The 20,800-nt window shown below is 42.6% G+C and overlaps 2 protein-coding genes across 33 annotated transcripts in view; both read right to left on the bottom strand.

Annotated features, from left to right (window-relative positions):
- Trol (terribly reduced optic lobes) overlaps positions 1 to 20,800 on the bottom strand; it is a 229,416-nt gene that overhangs the window by 15,530 nt on the left and 193,086 nt on the right. For 17 of the 32 annotated variants that reach the window (XM_076324616.1, XM_076324625.1, XM_076324615.1 and 14 more), the window contains 8 exons: positions 16,863 to 16,979; positions 14,366 to 14,515; positions 12,823 to 12,957; positions 12,172 to 12,282; positions 10,716 to 10,829; positions 3,567 to 3,674; positions 2,783 to 2,938; positions 204 to 314 (listed from right to left, as the gene is read on the bottom strand). In XM_076324616.1, the coding sequence (XP_076180731.1) occupies positions 204 to 314; positions 2,783 to 2,938; positions 3,567 to 3,674; positions 10,716 to 10,829; positions 12,172 to 12,282; positions 12,823 to 12,957; positions 14,366 to 14,515; positions 16,863 to 16,979 (1,002 nt within the window). The remainder of the gene's footprint in view (positions 1 to 203; positions 315 to 2,782; positions 2,939 to 3,566; positions 3,675 to 10,715; positions 10,830 to 12,171; positions 12,283 to 12,822; positions 12,958 to 14,365; positions 14,516 to 16,862; positions 16,980 to 20,800) is intronic. The other 15 variants (XM_076324632.1, XM_076324635.1, XM_076324637.1 and 12 more) reach the window with 9 other exon arrangements.
- Positions 429 to 2,082, bottom strand: LOC143153401 (uncharacterized). The gene is made up of 5 exons (XM_076324522.1): positions 2,059 to 2,082; positions 1,882 to 2,000; positions 1,703 to 1,804; positions 1,570 to 1,658; positions 429 to 1,457 (listed from the first exon to the last, which is right to left on the bottom strand). The coding sequence occupies exons 1-5, from the start codon at positions 2,080 to 2,082 to the stop codon at positions 1,207 to 1,209; spliced, it is 585 nt and encodes a 194-aa protein (XP_076180637.1). The 3' UTR covers positions 429 to 1,206.

Here is a 20,800-nt window from a genome sequence, read left to right as displayed (position 1 = left end):
ACCACTCTCTTTATTCAGGATAGGGTCATTTAGGGGATGTGAGAGTACATAGGCTGAAGGTGCTAGTCCTCTAGGGTAGTCGCTGAAATGATAAACAAACGATCCACCTGCGTAGGATCGTTCTCACGTGCACACACACACACTAAACTTATCCATTCGTTCCAGAATTTACGATAATACAATATTGTGACATGAATACTTACCACAGTCTTCAGACTCGTCAGATCCATCGACACAGTCTATGTAACCATTACACTTCTGATCAGACCAAATGCAATTCCCGTCTGCGCATTGGAACTGATCTTTCCCACATCCTACAAGTACACCAGGTAATATTGTAGACATTGTTAATTTGACATGCCAATAAAATCGTCATACAGTTATGATAAACGTGAACGAGGGATAAATACGTATAAATCAATCATGGAACCAAGATAAGGATCTATCTTTACACTTTGAACAATGGTCTAAGGATTCAAATAGAACACGGGCCACCAAAGTACCTAGAACTAACACCATTGGTAAATGTAAAATGTCCGTAACCACGCACAGAGAAATAACCAAGGATTCTCGTTGAACGATTCTCGATACCTCGTGACGTCAGAAACAACGGAGTACCCACTCGATATCCTTTGGACTTCTCTGTGCATGTACACGAATGATACAAATATTAATCGGAGACTACGTAATCGCTACATCTAGACAAGTTTTTAACGCAAGTTTGTCAAAAAGAAGGACATTTACCAGCTCTAGAAATATTATCAAGAGTGTGAGTGTTCACGATCGCCACGGACACTATCGCGTCGTCTCGAAGTGTCCTTCCTTTCTATATTTATCGCTAGTTTGAAAACATACTGTGTCTCATGCCACGGAAATGTTTACGCCAAACAACTACCAATAAGGATTCTTCTATCGATCACGTCAAGCAATGGATGCACTAAGTTTTACAGGGTGTGACTGCGACGAGTACTAAAATCTCTACACGAACAACCTACACACCGTCTACTCGGCTGCTAACACAGACTGAAAGAAAACAGTGCAGATCCTAGAGAATCTGCGGCGTCCAATTAGAAAGTGATCGCTTCGGTTATCGAACTGGGTGATTCGTCAAGGGCCTCGGTTGACAAAAGGGACACAGGATACACAGGGAACGAGTCTAGAAGAGGGAGGATGGACGCCGACAGATCTTCAAGGTCTACGAGTGATCTAACCGAAGCAATATTGTTCGTCGGTAAAGTCGCGGCAATCGTAGAAATGGTCGCAGTGGTGTGTTTCGGGGATGCAAGTGCCGTCAGCACAAACAAAATCATCGAGAGCACAAATCCTGGACGTGCTCGGATTAGCCGGTTGTTGATTATTCGAGCTGTAACCCTTGCTAGCTTGGTTCTCGTGGGTTATCCCCCCCGTCAGTGTGTCCGGATGTCTCCTCGAGGAGGTTCTATCCGACGTGTTTATACCTAGAAGTAACCGAAACTGAACCAGCTTGCACGCGGACGAGCTCGATTTTGTGATGTGTTTAGTCCCTCGATTCGCCTTTCAGGTTAATCCTGGACAGGAGGAATTACTTACTACTGGGTTTCCGGTTTTCATAGTCGCTGTACGAAAAGACCGAGCGACTATTATTCACACTCTGCGAGTGGTACAAGGTACACCTCAGACTGGCGGCAGGTTAGAAGTCCAGGCATATTGGAAGTCACGTTACCATTTTGCAAATATAATTCGATAAACCGAAATATCGAGGTGTTGAAAACTTGTCACGACTCCGGCCAGCTTTGCTCGATCGGACATTTGGGATTTTTTTCTACTACGATATCGAGTTATCGTTTTAATTAGTACCAGGCGCCAACACCTGCTTCGTATACCCGATGAAAGAAAGATCACCTGCCGGCAGACTGAAGAGCAATTTGAAATAGTGCACGTACAAACTCGGTGCGACACAGTTCGTTGCCTCTAGCAGGCGGTGTGGACGGACGTGTCACAGCCAAACATTGTGTATGCACCTGGTGCGTTGCGTGATCTACTGGATCAAAGGTGCAAGGTATTGTGGAGCGTATTTACAGTTAGTGAAAACGGCTGCGACATGATCAGACGTTCCTTAGGTGAACGCTTTGAACTTGATACGACTTTGTGGAAACGTGTTCAACCTGTTTATCTTGCATAGTATTTACTTTGAGGGCTGAAAGCATCCTTCTTCAAGGTGTACGCAAACTTCGATGTTGTTCGTTTATCTTCGATTTAAAAAAATAGAGAAGAAGTACAGAGTGTCCCGATCATCACCGATTTGAATTTCGCGCTATTTTTAAACCAAAGGATCAAGATTACGTAAACATTTTGTGTTTCATTCGAAAAGTGAATCGATCGGTGACGATTTGAGCAGCCTGCATATCGGACGAACATTCGGTAAGATTTAATGCAATTTTAGGTATAAATTTATTTTAAAGCGCGGTTTCAGCCTCTCGAAGTGAATTTCTACGGGATAACCAAAATGATTCTCCAAACACGTTCCACAGAGTATAATTTGCACATTCGGAATAACGCTTTTTGGCATACGTCTGGAACGATGGACACCGTTTCGCGGGAGAAAGTGAGTATACAATTGAACCAGAGATTGTCAACATTCAACGTCACCGTACACGTGACCGATGACGCGGATGACAATTGATTTTTGCAGCAGTTGTCACACGCTTCAGGCCGCACTACGTATGCCTATAGTGTCTAGGGACGCTTTCGCGTTTCGTCATTTCGTTCCAAGCATCGTTTCTCTGCACGTTATTCGACTTACTATGTGGACAATTTGTCTCGTCGTCTTCCTGAGGACAGTCCCTTCGGTTGTCACAAACAGCGGAGCGAGGAATGCAGCTTCCATCGCGACAGGTGAACTCGTCCTGACGACATTTTTCTGGCTGACCACCTGTACCACCTCCCCCACCGGTCTCGGCTGAAATTTTAATTATTTTCACATCAGAGAAACAATTTTACAATGTTCATCGTTTTCGATCGATTGGTCTGAATTCTCTACAGTGTTCGTAGTTCAGCGCAATGCTGCGGGTCTGAACCGTATAGAGTCTGGTCTAAATTTGTTCGACAAAGAGGAACTGTTCCTCTAGAGTTTGGGGTACGATTGAATTGGGTGTGAGCGCACTAAAGTAGAATTCTCTGAAGCACTGTCAAATAGAGAAGAATTCTCAAGATTCTGTACAATCTGGGTTTGGTCTGGTGGGAGAAAGAACGTTTCGAAGTACAATATTTGTCGAATAGAGGAGAAGTCTGTGTTCTAAACTCCGGTCTAAATTGAGTACGAGTAGCTGGATAGAAGCGGTTGCTCTACAACCAGTGATGTGCATCATCGACTCGTTCGTAATCCGAGTTAAGCGATTCGACTCGTGGATCGAGTATGTGTTGAATACAAATTTCCTTGACAAGTCTGTGGTGTAAGGAGTCGATCGGAAGTACTGTGCTCTAAATGGTGAGCAAAGAGAACGAATGTTCAATTTCTACGGAGTCGTGTAAGAGAAAAGAAGCTGGGAAACTGATAGAATGTTGCGCCGAATGAAAGACGTTCTTACGGCAATCACGTTCGTCGCTGCCGTCGTGGCAATCTAAGTTGCTGTCGCAGAAGAAGTTTTTGTTGATGCAGACACCGTTGTCGCATGGCTGCTGACCGTCGGGACACTCTGGAAAAAGTACACGAGACATTAACGTACGAAACAGCGCGGGATCAAAGTTTCGAAAGAAACCTCATAGAAGAGAAAAAGTCGGCAGTGTGCGCGCCTCTGACAAATCTATTCGAGAGTTAGTCGAACGTGGATGTTGCGCAGACGGTGTTACGAGAGATGTTGTCGTTAAGATTCGAAGGCAGGTCTATGAAAAGCGCAACGATCTCGTCGGATCGATTTTTCACGGTCTCGCGATGGAATTAAACGGGAAAGAGAAAGGCTGAATAAGTGGCCGGGATAATTAAGCGATCAATAGGCTGTCCCGTGAGGGAGTAACCGAGTTTCTCGACTCGTCAAACAAATAGCGTGCACACTGCCGGCTGTCATGCGACATTTTAAGGAGACACGGCTAGCGCACGTGTACACGAATCCCATGGTGAACGTGTTCACCCGTGACTGTTCCCTGTGAACACACCGTATACCTCTACGTTCGTTTAAAAAAATAGTATAATCGAATTGGAATATCAGTAACGCCGTTATTGCTCTCCTCTTTGGGAAAATTTTCGTTCGATTTTGAAACCGAGGTGGCGGTTCCGAAGCTGCGTCCAAGAACAGAGAACATTCGATTCGAAGTTCGGAGAGTCTGGAACAAGTTTCCGAACCAGTTTCAATCGGCGGCTATTTCGACAACATAATTTATTTTAAACGAGAATCAATGCTGGAGAGTTCTTCGGCGAAGAACTGCACCGTCTTGTGCGTTGCGAGTTGCATACTGCGAACGCTTACGCGAACGATCGATTAGTGCATCGTACGCGAAGACTACGCCTATGGATATTTCGAAGATGCGCTTGAGAAAGTATCAATTTTTAACAGCAGGTGTGTACAGTTCACTGTGGAACTCCTCAACAATCGAATCGATCAATTTTTCGAACCGGAAGTATGCAAGCACGATCGACAAGACGATGATCTTCGATTTCCATGATTTTTCAAGTAACACAGTGTTATCTAGTAAAGCTCATCTTCATCGAAGATGGTAAATGAATTTTTCCAATTGGAATATGCATATTCCAATTGCGTGCAAGAATGAACTTTTCATGGATCGAGAATCTACTGCTCTAGACCTCCTGATAAATTAACTAGAAGTATAGTTCGGATAACCGGATGAATGGTCCGTTCTCTGCGAAAAGGGGCACGCAATTCGTTATGGGTTATCTAGCCACGTCAATTTCGGCGTTAATCGCGATCGAATCGAGTCGATAATTAGCATTACGCCAAAGGCGTTGGCGTGATATTCCAATTGGTATTCCAATAAAGAGCGACGCCGTTATTGGAAGAGTGGTAAGTACGAAAATTCTACTATTGCAGCCACGATAACTCCGTGAACTACGTCCTCCCTGGGGAGGATGAGAGCGCAATGTACTTCCCCAAAAGCTACGAACGTTTAAACGGTATCAGACAGAAAGATCTAGGCAAAAGGCGATGCCTCGTAAATCTAAGACTATAGTACCATACGAGAAAAGTGAAGAGAATTAGATAGATAAGACAGAAATGAAGAAAATCGTAAACTGCTGGTCAAGAAGTCTCGATACACATCGGACTAATTGAACGTTCGATTCATTTATCAAATTAATTTTGGTTTATCTTAGAGGAATGAGAAGAAGGAGAGAAATGGTCGATGACTATGGTTTAGAACGGACCGAGAGATAATTCTGTTATTGAATTCTGTTATTAAATTTTAATCCCATTCAAGAGCAAGACTGGGTTCGTTTTATGAAATAAATATACTTAGAATTTGACATATTTAATTTCGGTCAAGTTTTTCCAAGGTATGTATATATTATATAGGTATATGTATATTTTTGTAAAGGATAACTAAACGAACTATAATTCATAGAATTTAGAAACATAGTAGTTAAATTGCGTTAAATTGTGCAACTGTATATACTTTGGAAAACGATTTGAGTCGACGATCAAAGATTTGACAATCTTTCAATTGTCGATTGAAGTAATGATTTTTCTCAAGCAATTTGTTAAATAACGCTGAAAGGTAAAAGTAAATTTTTCGACGAAAAGGAGGTTTGTAACGATATTTTAATCGTTTATAAATCTTTTAAAATTTGTCGCGCAGCGATTAAAAGAAACGCGTGTCGTTTAATGAAAGGGATGTTTCTCCATCGATCGAGAGGACAGATAAATTGAACGATATTTATCCAATTGACTTGTACATCCAAACATCTTGTTCCAGCAGCACAGACAATAGTAAAAAATTCGTCAATTCGCTTGGATCGTGTACGTGTTCGTGCGCTGTGCAAAAAAACTTACAATTATAATAAACATCAGAATGTAAAAAGGATATAGAGACAGTCAGAAAAAATACATATGTACATGTCAAGAATCAGGCAACCTGTGCTGAAAGAAGAAACAAGGGTGAAGAAAGAAAAGTGACAGAGGATCAAAGATAGAAAAATCGAGCAAAAGGAAACAAACAAGAAATATATCGTCATTTGCAAACATTATTCCAGACATCTCCCAGATTCGTTAAAAGTATATCAGATAATCCAAGGCATGAAAAATTAAGTAGGATTAAAGAGTGTGCCACGCTGAAACATACAAAAATAGATCTTTCGTACGATAAATCGAGGCTGTTCGACGTGTTCGTTCTTCGATCATTGAAAGATTAGCGATAATTACCGATTTAACGAGACCAGCGATCAAGATGTTGGGCTACATCCCTCAAATTATTCTGACAAAAATATCCACGAGTGGATCGAGAATTCTAATGAATTTTTCGAAAACGAAGAGATGAAATAATAATAACTGCGATATTGTAATCAATTCGATATTCAAAGCCCGAATGGATTGGGTGGTCATACGTATTATAGAATTCGTTTAATATGCATTTTTTATGGAAGACACGGTGTAATTTGTGGCGCAACGTAGAAGGGCGATTCTTTGAGAAAAAGTGAGTCGAAAATGTGGAATGAACTTTTTTCACCGGAGCTCTCGTTCTCGAGAAAAACGACTTTAAAGTCGGTCGAGAGTGCGTGCTCTTGGCGGGGCTGCTTCAGCGGTTCTCCGCGAGAAAATTTGCGTTTCTCGCTCGTCTATAGCAATTTTTGAGTCAACGAACCAAAGTACTACTAAAGGTTTATCGGTTGAAAAATTATTAAATTACCAGCACCGAAAAACATCGAACTGAGCTCATCGCGCCGGTTCATCGTCGTTCAATTGTCGATCAGTTTCTTAAAATTGTTGTCAACATATCCGATATCACATACAGAGTTTCAAAGTTCGAAGATTGACCCATATGCTGTGAATTTTAGTTACATTTTTAATTATTAAATTAGGATGATCAAAGATCGGCAAAAATTATACAATTAGAACAGTTTCCCTTTTAGAACTATTTTTGATAAATTTCGTAATTGCACAATTTATCGTTCAGATATTATATAAGTCTTTTTCTTTTCGTTTTGCGTTCGAACATTTGCATTATATATCCACAATCTGCTCACTTTATCCAAATTTTGTACGATCCTATTAAATAGATATTTTTTTTAATCATTAGACACGTTCTTTTATTTTCAGGTTATTAGTTCGTTTACATTCCGAGGAGTATCCAAGACCTAAGTGTTGGAACGTGAATAAACAGCTCGGTTATGGGCGACTATAAAACAAACTAGTTTCTCTGATCGATTTATACCTCGATAAACGCAATACCACGTGCAGCGTATCGAAACAGGAAATGGAGAACCACTGGTGCCGCTTCTATGGAGAGCACGCGCGGGCCATCCGCTTTCGAATTCTATTTTCACGAAAACCGAAGCATCGTAGGGAAAATATTTACCGCACACTTTCGATTTAGTTTCTCACGAAGAATCGCGCTATATGAAAACAAAAAATTGATCACGAAGATTATCGATAACTACAAAATTTGGAAAAATCGTCGTCCAACGCGAGATCGAGAGGATCATTTCGCAAATAGTTGGGACGCTCTTCACGACCACTTTGCAAAGCTGTAACTTCACAAGCGACCACTTTATAAAGTTGTAAGTTTGCAAGCGAACATTTTGCAAAGTTGTAACCTTTGTAAAGTTGCATCCTCTGCGAAGTTGTATCCTTTGCAAAGTTGTAATCTTTGCAAAGTTGTAACTTTTGTAAAGTTGCATCCTCTGCAAAGTTGTATCCTTTGCAAAGTTGTAACCTTTGCAAAGTTGTAACCTTTGCAAAGTTGTAACTTTTGTAAAGTTGTAACCTTTGCAAAGTTGTATCCTTTGCAAAGTTGTAACCTTTGCAAAGTTGTAACCTTTGTAAAGTTGTAATCTTTGCAAAGTTGTAACCTTTGAAAAGTTGTAACCTTTGCAAAGTTGCAACCTTTGTAAAGTTGTAACCTTTGCAAAGTTGTAAATTTTGTAAAGTTGTAACTCTACAAACGGTCCTCGCGATCATTTTGTAAAGTTCTTTCAGTCGCTGTAGCCTCGTTTAAAAAGTGGTTCGGGGCCCTCGATTGGACAGCGTCGATTTTTTAAGGTCGGCTTTGGCCGTGACGTCGCGGCGTCGGTATTCAAGTCGACGGCAGTCAACGTCCGGGGGTGAAACACGGTCGATACAATGACGAAACGAGATTAACGGCTCGCACGTCTGGCCGAGCGAGCTCTCGCATTAGTTACAGCTTCTTAATTGCTGCCTTGAAGACCGACGCGCGAGCAGGAGCCGCTCGAACAGCTCCGTGGCTCGCTCCCGAAGCGATCCGCGTACGCATCGATTTCCATTCTCTGGCTTCTCCTCGTTTTTCACGCTCGAGTTTGTTTCCTCGAGCATCCATAGCCGGTTTCTTTCGATTTTTACAGAAAAGACGCTCGACTGTTACTCTCGAGCGAATTCCGTACAGATTGCGGAAGTACTCGCCCATGAAAAGACACAAAATACAGTTTAGATACAAACCGATCGAAACTTATCGATGTTCAGTTCCATTCAGGTACAGAGTAAAACAAATTCAATTTTGTGTTAGTTCGAACCGGTATAAATTAAATATTCAAATTTTCAAATTTTTAAGTATCTTCTAGTATGTTCTCAATCCTGTTAGGGTTTGATTCGTCACCTTGCGTTTAGGTTCGATCGGGTTTAGATTGAAACCAATTCTAGACTTACATACTTAGGTATACAATGACTGTTCAATTGGATAAACTCCGATAGGATTTTTTCAATAGGAATCTTCGTGCTCTTTCTTCGCTCGAAAGTTACGTCGATGTCGGTGCAGTTTCGTTTAAAAATTCTTCAACGAAGAGAACGTGTACGCGGATGGCACGGGAATCGAACTTTGTTTTAAAATGAAGACTATCGAGGCAAGTGTCTCTGAAAAAAGAAGAAATCTTGAGAATCGAAGGATCAAATGAGCCCAAAGATTCCATCTTTTCTCGTCTATTGCAGTCCCCTTCATGCGGAAGAATCAGCAAAAAAGACCGGTTCGAGGGGGAAATGTCGAAACTCGTAGCAAGAATAATTCATCAGCTGCGTGTTAGATTTAATCGGAGGAATTACGCGTGTACGGAAAATGGGAGAACCGCGGAATGCGAGAGAAAGAAAGAGAGAAGGGGCTGGAAGGGGCAGAAGATAGATATACAGATAAAAGATTGTCGAGAATGAAACAAGAACGCCCGTTTCAGCAACGGTTGATTCGTGTTGCACCTCGAATCGTCGACTTGGCTTTCGCTTCGAGAGTTTCTCAAGAAAAATTTCTCAAAATTGCTGTCAGTGTCCGGTGGTGAGATCGATCGCAACGAACGTTTCATTTAGGCTCGAATGTCGTTCAGTCGACCGGATCGGTGACTCTTTAACCCGTTCCCAGTGTTCCAATAACGAAAATACCCACTTGGTTTCAAAACTTACTCGATAATCGTTTCATCGATATTTCAATGAACGCGGAAACAGAGCCTTTCAACTGGCATAGATTATTATACGAAATTTTTCAATGAAATTCACCCGACGATCGTCGAAATAAAATTCTTTCGTAAACAACTCGAAGAAATCGCGAGAGGCCCTCCTCTCTGTTTCTAAAAAATCTCAAGATCGTCTACTCGCGAAACTCTACCAGAGAAACCGCTCTTGACGAAACAAAGCTGTTCAACGAGAGGTTGAGAACCTCCGACGCGAGGGATCTTTCAAGAATTTTTCTTCTTGCGAACAAACGTCAAAATCAATCTTACCGCGATCGAGACTTTCGATAAATCCACCTTTGCTAGAAACTAAGACCAACCGGGAAAGGTTCTTGTACGGTTCGATGTGCAATGCAAATTCGCTTTAATAATAAAACAAAGAGAAAGAAATGGAAAGGAAGAGAGAGACAAAGATATATAGATAGATAGATATATAGATAGATAGATAGATGGATAGGTACATAGATAGATAGGTAGATATATAGGTAGATAGATAGGTAGATAGATAGGTAGATAGATAGGTAGATAGATAGGTAGATAGATAGGTAGATAGATAGGTAGATAGATAGGTAGATAGATGGGTAGGTAGATAGGTAGATAGATAGGTAGATAGATAGGTAGATAGATAGGTAGATAGATAGGTAGATAGATAGGTAGATAGATAGGTAGATAGATAGGTAGATAGTTAGGTAGATAGTTAGGTAGATAGATAGGTAGATAGATAGGTAGATAGATAGGTAGATAGATAGATAGGTAGATAGAGAGATAGATAGGTAGAGGTAGAGATAGATAGGTAGATAGATAGATAGACCTATCTAGGTAGAGGTAGAGATAGATAGGTAGATAGATAGATAGACCTATCTAGGTAGAGGTGGAGATAGATAGGTAGATAGATAGATAGACCTATCTAGGTAGAGGTAGAGATAGATAGGTAGATAGATAGATAGACCTATCTAGGTAGAGGTAAAGATAAGTAGATAGACCTATCTATGTAGAGGTAAAGATAGATAGACCTATCTAGGTAGAGGTAAAGATAAATAGATAGACTTATCTAGGTAGAGGTAAAGATAGAAAGATAGATATGTAGATAGAAAGAGAGAGAGAGAGAGAGAAGTCATGATCGTACGGCAATTGATCTCGTCCGAGCCGTCCGAACAATGCGGCCGACCGTCGCAGCGTCTCTTACTGTCGAGGCACAATCCGTTGCTGCATCGAAACATTCCAGCCGGACATTCGTTCACTACAACGTGATCCCCAAATGGCCAGGTGGTTCTCCGTTACAACATCGTGCATTAATGCGGAATAAGGGTTGCAGGGAGGGGGAATTCGTGGGCAGAAATGGCCTTAACAGCGGGGTATGCGCGTCCCTTTCAGCCAATCTCATCGATGCTTACGGTTTGGAGAACGTAACTCATGCAGGGGCGGAAGGTCGGGGGTCGGATGCACGTATCGCTGAAAGGAACGTTCAACCCCGCTACCACCCTTTGCCTCGGGCTCCTTTGCGTGCACGTTGGTCCGTCGAGTCCCGGGATTCCGAAAGAATACTCACGTGTTCGCTCCGAGTTGTCGCAAGAGCATGACACGCATGCGCAAAAATTCTACGTGCTGGTAGGACATGCAACATAACATGCGTCCAGAAGCGGGCACGGTACAGGTACGTAAGTTTCGGCATCGATGTCGAACCTTACCTACGTGGCCGGTAACGTTCCCATCGCATCACGATTACACCGACGCGAACACAGCTCAACAATGACTTTCACGACACACACAGCGATTATTGGCGAGGGAATGCGACGATACGTGTAAAATGGATGAAAGAAACCAGCTTCCCAGAAATAACGCGGAGAGGACACACCGATTGGAGAACGAAATTGTGCTGAGGAGGGACGGTGAATGGTTACGGGGACGGGGTGTACATTCGAATGAAGTTAGTCTTATTAATTGTTGTTGCCGTTTTCGTGAGAGTATCGCCAGTCGTTGGAGAGATGCACGTCCTCGTTTCTCTTGCGCGAATTCTTTCGAGCTGAGCCACTCGAATAATTTAATACTCGGTATGTTTTACGAATATTCGAATGCCACGAAGGAATTTCGCATATGCGAGTAATCCAATATACTTATTGCAATATCATTGTTACTTAATGCTGCTTACCGCCGAATAATGTAAAGAGCATTGGCTTCTCTTTATCGAAATAAAAACACTGTACAGAGTGTCGTTAATAATTTATACAGAAAATTGACAAATAGTCTTGGCTCTGGTTCCGAGAAACGATAGGTTCTAAGAATTTGTATCTCTCGCTGTTCAATTTCACGTGGGAATACGATTCGTAAAGTTAAGTGGTTCAAAGGTTAATGGAATAATCGAATGATCCTAGGTAATCGATGTCTATCGTTAATCGATGTGTTATTTCGAGGAGTGATTCTCGCGTTGATCGGGCACCGTTAATCATCGTCAAACATCGTCAAACGCTGTCAAATGTCGTCAAACGTCCTCAAATATATTTATAATCGGCTAGAGAAAGGAGAGGGTGGGCGGCCAATATTCGTCACGTGAGGGACATAGGTCAGGAGGGACACATAGTTACCACATCCAGTCTCGTCGGATCCATCGACACAGTTGATCGTGCCATCGCATCTCTTGTGTTCTGGTATGCATTCAGTACTGGCACATTTCCATTCGTATGGTGTACAGACCCCTTGGCAGTACGAACACGTGTAAAACACACGAAAAAAGCGTTAACGTCGAAGGTTTCGAGTTGCAGGAAGGGATTCTGGAACCATTGCTATCGACTTTGTTCAAGTTCTCCTCTAACGTGGACACATTCGATGTCGTTTCGTTAAATCGTGAACGAGGAAGTCGATTGGTAACAATTTCGGGCTAAAAACGAGGGAGAAGGGCTAGATGGCAGAGGACATGGCACGTAGGTCGCTGGGAAGTTTACGTTTTTCAATTCTTAAGTTAAGGCGAATCTCGCGATTCAACCTCGTCCAGGCTCGATATATTTTAAATTTAATTTTATCCAGGCTCGATCTGGTTTAGATTCAACCTTTTACAGGTATCGTGTAACCCAGGTTCGAGCCTGTTTTATTCTCAATCGCAAAGAATCGACCGAAGAGTCAACAGAGATTCAATTCCTGACTCTAGTATTGTGCCAGATGCTAGGTTTCTACCGGAGCATCGATCATGAACTGTGAACCTTCCGAGTGACCTTCACAGGAGAGAATGAAGCTCTTACCACAATCACGTTCGTCACTACCGTCGAGGCAGTCGAAGATATTGTCGCATTTGCGTCGAAGTGGAACGCACATGCCGTCGTCGCAACGCATTTCCCAGCTTGGATCGCATTCCCTCGGGCTCTCGGTTGGCCAGTCTGAACGTACATACACAGACAAGGCGCACTGCAAACTACTCCAAACAAAGCATTCCAGCGGGGGAGACAAACACACGAAATGCTTCGACAACGGGGTAAACGTTACATCTGATCGCGAGGATTGGTTGCAAGGAAGTTTGGTGTCTTTCGAGTTCGAAGGAAACGAGACTTCGATGTTCACGAATCCAACGAACAGAGTTTCCCCTATGCTCCAACACTGGCCAGAGCAAGGAAAGAACCGGAAGAAGCGTAACACCGAACTTTTGCAAATTCACCGCTCTCGGTTTCGTTATTTCTTCTATTAAGTTAATTAATTAGGGACGGGTCTCCTTGCAACCAACCGCGTTGTCCCCGTGGTAAAGTGCTAGGTAAACGACAGAGCTTTTACCTACGTTGGCTTCAGTGCATCCGCAATATCAGAGGATGTGTAAACTGGTTTCTTTGAAATACATCGAGTCGTGCATCGTACAGAAAAAGGGAGCACGAAGGAGGAGGAGCCGAATACAGTCGAAAGCAGAATTGCAAAATGTGCGGTAAAAATCTTAGCGATGCGTCGAATAGAGAAGAAAGTTCTGCCGTTCGATTTTTCACTTAAAACCGTTGAGTTGTTTAACAATCGTAAGTAACTTTCGTTCTGAACGGACAAAATCATCAACGCTCGTAAATTGTTACGGATATTGCAAGTTTGAAAGTTGGATCGCTTTAATACGAAGCGAAGAAAGTTAACAGAGGTTGAAGAAGATCGTCGTAAATTTCACTCAAACGATCCGTGATTTTGCCTTACCCACTCTTGGGATACTTGAGAAACAGAGTCTGAGAGAGAGAGAGAGAGAGAGGAACGAGAGGAATAGTGTCTCAGAGGACTAGAGTCTCTTGAAAAGTTAAAATTTGAAATTTGTCTCCGATCGAACTAAGTTCAAACACTGTTCAAACTTTGTTCCTCGGTTTCAAACTGCTCTAGCTATGATACCGTTTAGCCTCAAATTGATCCCTCTTTGGTCTCGTCGGTGTTCAAACACCTTTTCCGACTCAATTGTTTCCTTCGAACACGTTTATCGACTTTGCGAAAGTAGCAGAACTTTGGTCTCAAGCTAACGCTCATCGGTGATCAACAAATGTACCTATAATGCACGAAACTCCATCGACCGATGCAATCGCTGAACAATTTCGAACAAACAGTCGCTAAGAACTGTTTCGTTCATTCTCTACCCCGTTCGAACGTTAACAATCTCTTCAGTCGATACAGTTTCAATTGTTGGCGTGCTTCTTGCCAGCTTTCAAGGACGCTGTGAACAATCCTCGATTTCTGCAATCGGTCGTGCAATTTCATTCACGTGGGAACGATTGGCGCATCCACGAAGAAAAGAAAAAAAAAATGAAAAAAGTAAAGGAGGGAAAAAAGGCGTACTGGTAGGCTGAGTGGCGTGTGTAATGGTTTCGTTTGCGCAATCTTCGTCGCTGTTATCTGGACAGTCCGGATGGCCGTCGCACCTGTAGATGCCCTCGATGCACTTGTTCCCGGTGAGGCATTTGAACTGGGTAGGCGTGCATTCTCGTTCTGTTTGTTTTGTGTTGCGGTCGTTTGTGTTGCAGCGGGAATATATATATGAGCAGAGAACACACATTTATGTACAGAGACGTTGATTGTGAATGCTGGTAAACAAGCGGATAAATATCCGTTTAGGGGACTTGGACTTGCCAATCGAAGAAGGAGCCAATCGATCGATACACAAATACTTGGAAACTCGGTTCCCAACAGCTACGAGTCGTAGACATTTATTTCGCGTTCTTTCTCTCTAGTCTACTCGTAACGAGTGGTCCATCGAGTTTGGAGTTGTTGGATGTGAACCATTTTAAGTAGATTCTTTTTCGATAATTTATTCACGGCTGGTGGGGTGTTCGAAGCTCGGTTGTTCTTCGATTTATGCGATCCATTACGCTGATATGAATATTTTTTAATTACAAAGGAAACTGTAACTCCCAGATTACTTTGAGACTGTTTGAACATTACATAGGAGTTCAAATACTACGAACAAGCTTCGAGTATTTGAATATCATTAATCGAGTATTATTATCCAAAGAGGAAAGTATTCTTGCGTCAGGATTCTCCAGAATATTCGAGTATTCGAGTAGTACTATACTCGTTCGAATACTCGGATATGGAAAGTTTCCGACCGATATCAGCTCTACTTGCTGGTAAGAGAGAAATAAATCTCTCGCATTGATCTCGTAGGATTTATCCTCTGTGCAGAACCATAATTTTCAAGAGAGAAATTGATTCCTCGCCTTTGTGTACATCCTGTGCACGTGAACGAATCAGAGGACTCGATCGTAGCTTTATTTAGAAAATAAAAAATTTCGCGTTCCTTCTTCAATTCTGAATCACCATGTCCACCAAACGGAGCCTATCCATTCTGAAATCAAGGGAGGACGATTTCTAGATTTATTCTTATAGGGTTTTGATCCTGCTGTGACATCACGAAAGCTGGAAGCTCGAACAATGAAAGCGTTCGATGAACAATAGTACAAAAGCTTTTGCTTTTCACAAATAGGGAGACACGACCGTTCTAAAAGGATAAATTAAAGAGCAATGGAATTATGTTGCACGTAACTTTAGTCGTCTGTAATTTTATCGTTGGACAGTGGATCTCTTGAAATTTCGATGTACTTGGGAACAGTGAATTTATATACAATTAATGATTATTCGGAGGCGTGATGGTTAAAACTGTAAAGCTACGAATGTACAGCGATAACGGGTGATAGAAGTTTTAACGTTGCTCCTTTGTGTTTTTTTTTTTTCAATTTTCCTCCGTGATCCGGTTCGAATTTAGTAATATTCGGCAGAGAGAATTGCAAGCAGGTGTAATTTCGTTTCAAAAGGTTGGATTACAAAGACTAATTAATTTTGTTTGTTATACGTGCTCGTTTGTCTGTCTTAATCTTGGTTTTACCTGCTGCAGTGATATAAATAGCAAGTGAGCAGACTCGAAAATTAAATTTTCTCCCCCGGTGCTTTCAAGAACCCCATAATTCAGTGTTATAAACGGACGTCGATCTTTATCGTGGCAAATTAAAGACAGAGAGTAATTCCCTTTCGTTCTGTTAATTAATTTATTTACAAGATCGCGCGACTGCAGTGATATCGTCCCCTGTTGGATCAGACATCGAAACGGATCTATTTTTTAAATACTTTTAGCATTGTTTCGTCTCGCAAGGCATTTCCACGAAGTATCCTCCCATCCCTCTCGCCGAGTTTCATGAAACTTTGCTGGTTTGTTGAGCGACTAATAGCGAGAGATACGTTTCTCTTTTAGCTACGGTAAGTCAAGTTTAATGGGTGAAACTACTTCAAAGTTTCAATCTTCTTGTGCTATCCTTTAAACAAATTCTTTATGGTTTTCGACGAAGAATATCGTGTTGTACACATCGGTAAAAGAATCGATCAAAATGATGAAAAAAAATCGCTCTGACGAAATTTATTCCCAATATCTTCGAAAACTCGATACAGCAAAGTGTATTAATTTTTTTACGTAGACACCGACGATCGAATAGGTAGAATCGACCATTCTAGAAATCCCCTTCAGATTTGCATCAAAATCGGTGTACGGAGACATAAATACCTCGTCAGTGACGCGATCGGTGTGTACGGCCGCGAAACGTTAAAACTTTCATCACCCTCGTTGCGGATCAAGCTGTGAGCAAAATTGCTCACAGAGAATCCAACGAGTCGGGGTTATTTGGCAAGCAGAAGCGAGGATCGTCCGTGCCGGAGATTCCATGGTGAGAAATGTTCCTTCGCTGGGAACAATACGATCGTTGGTGGCACGCCCGAACGAAAACCGATCATTTTCTAAGGGGTTCTCCGGCACAGAGGTATCCGTGACGAAACGTAAGTGTTTATATACCGCAATGAAGCTCGTCTTCTGCCCTCGGGCAGTCGTCGAATCCGTCGCAAACCTTCCTCTCCGATATGCAAATCCCATCGCTGCAGGTGAAGTCCGTAGAAGGGCACGGGGCCAAATCTATAGGGCGCCACCGGCAAAAACAAACAGCCTGTTTCGTGAACCCTGTCGCCTCGAGCCGGAGCTCTTCAGGATTGATCCTGTTTCAAGGTCGTCGGTGGTCTCATCGCGAAAAACTCGACTCGAGGCGGAGACTGTTATGTACAAGCTATCCACGTGGGAACACATTTAAAGCGACAGGGGACGTTGATGCACTGAAAGCAGTTGCGATGGTGAATGACGTGGTAGACCATGAGGCTGCGATATTCTTGGACGGTCGAGTTGTTGATCCTGCAGCACTGATACGTATCCACGAATGTTGAACGAGCGTTGTTTGACTCACTGTACACGTTGAACTGTTCGTTCGTAACGGTTCAGGTTCAAAATTCATTATTGGAAGAATTCCGCGCTCGAAGAATAGTCGAAACATTTATCGTGGTCTTCGGGGGTTTAATTTTTATCGAGACTCGACCTCTTTCTCGGTACTATTCGGTGAACTACAATATCTTTGGTAAACTACTACGATGTAAACGTACCGATCATTTCTGTTTAGGTACAAGGTATTACATTTACATCGAGATTGTTATTTTACCGATGGCAGGAGAAAAAATATCGTTTGAAATAGCGTAGTGAACAGCTTGCACAGATTGCAATGAATTTTTAAAACTTGGGTTTAAATTTTGCCCCGGTTAGTTGATAGATTTAACTTTGTCTAAGTTCAAATTTATCTACGTTGAACAATGTTTAGGTTCAAGATAGTCTTTGTTAATTTTGTTACACTTGCTATCGTATTACATTATCCCTTATTCGTTTGTATTTTTTACTTCGTATTTTGAATATTCCAAGTCCATCGTGTCCTTTTTCAATTACGAATACATCGTTGCAACATTCACTATTACTTTGTAGTTTACTGGAAATTCAGGACACTTTAGTAGACAATAAAAAGCAAGTTTGCGGAATGTTACTTCGATTGAGTAATCGTGGTTTTCCATAAATACGCGTGAGAAGTATTGAAATAAAAATGTTCCATTCGGGACTAATTTTACAATTTAAAGGATTTTATCGAGGCACCAGTTTCTGGTAGCAAAAAGAGCATCGAGTGCGGAGGGTCAATACGGTAACTGTGTTTTGCCATTTGTATCGACAGAAACTCGATAAAAGGCTAATACGTATCTATGTAGAAGCATTTTATTACAAGCGCGGTATCCGCGGTGTTTCTTAAAGATACAATAAATACATCGAGCAAGAGTAACTTTAATAACGAAATAGGACAGCAACTGTAACTCGGAGTGTTATTGTCGTATCCACTTTGCGAATTAAAACTGCACAGCTCGCTGTACAATTTGCAAGGGAAGGTAACCCCCTGTACATTCACCGAATTTTGAGTAGTTGGCATCCTTCCCCCGAAAATACACAGTACGTGTACTTTTACTCTCGTTCAAAATTTACCGAAACGTTTTATGAAAGTTGAAAAAGGTTCCGCGAAAACAGACCACCCCGTAGATGCGTTGATACAAGACCAGTTTCTAAATAACGCGTATTCAGCATTCCAGGACCAACAATTATGCGCAATTAAGCGTGTATTTCTTCGTTGGAATATCCACAGCCTGGCACAGCACACGACTCCTCGTTGGTACTTTTTACACGGGATTCCTTCGAAGCTGACTAACACTTAAAGCGTTCTGAAGAAGCCCCTCGAAGGCAATAGTTAGAATATTCCATGGTTTATGTACAGTGTTCGATATCGAGTAAACGTGTGACTTATTGTTGTGTCTGTTTGGTGATGTCTACGAGCCCCGGCGCATTCTCGAGGAAACGGGAACGACGTGTCCGAGACGATCAAACGTTTAAACGAGATACGAGTCGCTCGAATTCCAAACGAATCCCTGTATTCGATCGATGACCGATTTCACCGAGCGTGGAACTCGAGTCGAGAAATAATATACCGAGCGCGTCATCGTTCATTTTACACCGAACAGAGTCGATTACTTTTGACACGAATTTCTTCGTCGGATCGAAAATATTCGACAGACCGTCCGTACGAACGATCTACCTACGGTGTGACTTTCTTTGCATTCACAAGTAACTCGAGCGGACCATTACACCAAAGATGCTCCCGTATAATCCTATCTCTGTACTTTTCCTGGAGATACGAAGATTAGTTTCGAGCGAACTTCCAGAATCGTCCTAAAAACCTAACCAGAGACGTGTCGCTCAACGTGCAGACGATTGGGCCACTGATGCACCGGACCGTTCTAACATCTGTTCACCTCGATTGCGTTTTATCATCGATTAGAGTCTTCTCGTTGCACCTCTCGTGTGCGATCACCGAATTTCTCACTAACGGTCACACCTCCAGAAAAAGGGAAACACGTGGACGATAACGACGATACTTAGCGAATGCATAGAAAAGGTATCACCTAACGTAGTCTCTGCGGACGATCCAAGATACAACCCCATCCATTGTCTTCCCATTCAAGGCACAGCTTTTGTACAGCACAGATAGACGTCACAAGATGGAAGACTCGACACACGCGTCTTCTTCGTCCAACGGACAGTTCCGTTTACATCGAAGGCACCACTTTGTACAGCGGGTAGCAACATCATTGGAAGCAACTCCGAAGTGGACGATATTCCCAATTTTCGCCTCTGTTTGTCACGAGGCGTCGCTGATCAGAGTCTGCGAGTTCCACGAAGCGAGAAGACAGTTTGTACAACGGAAGTGGTCACCGATGACCGGTCCACGTAGCGTTTCTCTACCTTTTTTTCCGCAATCGGCCTTGTCCGATCCATCCTGGCAGTGTTCAACGTCATCACAGATGGGATTGTTGCAAGATCCGTTGCAAAGGATCTCCTTTATCTCCTCGCTCGACACCGATAGATTCGACGTAACATTCTCGTGGTTTCTACGATCTTGCTCGACCTTTTGGCTATAGTAATAGTCACAGTCGGTTTCGTCGCTGATGTCTATACAGTCCACGATCCCGTCACACGTCTTCTCATCCGGTATACAGACGTCCCCGTCGCATTGGAACTGGTCATCGTTGCACGCGTAATCGTCCGTGGTGCTGGTAGACGGATTTTCTACGGTGAACTCGTCCACGAAGCTATCGGTGGACGTTGGGCCGGGTGTCTCGTCAGAATCTGTGACGATTGCTGCTTCTGTGATATCCTCTTCGCAGTCTTCCTCCGAGCTGTCGAGCCCGAAAATCCAACTGAAGTTGTTCACGGTCTTCTTACGTCCCTTACACCTTCCGGACGATGTAGAGCCATCGGTGACAGGACTCTCCGTGGACACTCTGGTTTCTATACCGGAGGACGTTGTCCATTGCTCCGGTTGTTTCTCACGGTCTGTAATCTCGTTAGATGGGAACTCTTCGATATTTTCCTCCGAGAAGGAAGTCGTTGACGTTTCAAAGAAAGTGGACCAGATGGAGTACGTCGACTCGGGGCTCTGCCGCGTCGTTTCATAAAAGTTCACCGTTGTCTCGTCTCTTCTCAACGGGCTAGACTGCTTGTTCGTCTGATTCTTGCGCTGATTCTTCTTTCCTTTCTTGTTTTTCTTCCTTTTCTTCTTCTCGGTCTTAGATTTCTTTGTGCTGGGATCGACGATGGACTCCAAATCCATGGAGTCTGTTGTTCCGGTTAACACGGACGTGGTCCTCCGAGGATCTTTGCTTCGTTGCAAAGCAGGATCGAACACTTCCGTCGATTCTAGGAGATCGAGCTGAACATTCGTGTAATTTTTCACTTTAGGATCTAATACGGAATACAGGATCGTCTCCTCGGCGCTGATCAATCCTGAATCGAGATTCTTGTCGCTTTTCAAGGTACTGTCAACA

The sequence above is a fragment of the Ptiloglossa arizonensis genome, chromosome 12, assembly GCF_051014685.1.
Source record: "Ptiloglossa arizonensis isolate GNS036 chromosome 12, iyPtiAriz1_principal, whole genome shotgun sequence".
NCBI lineage: Eukaryota > Metazoa > Arthropoda > Insecta > Hymenoptera > Colletidae > Ptiloglossa > Ptiloglossa arizonensis.
This window is presented reverse-complemented; position numbering and strand designations above follow the sequence as displayed.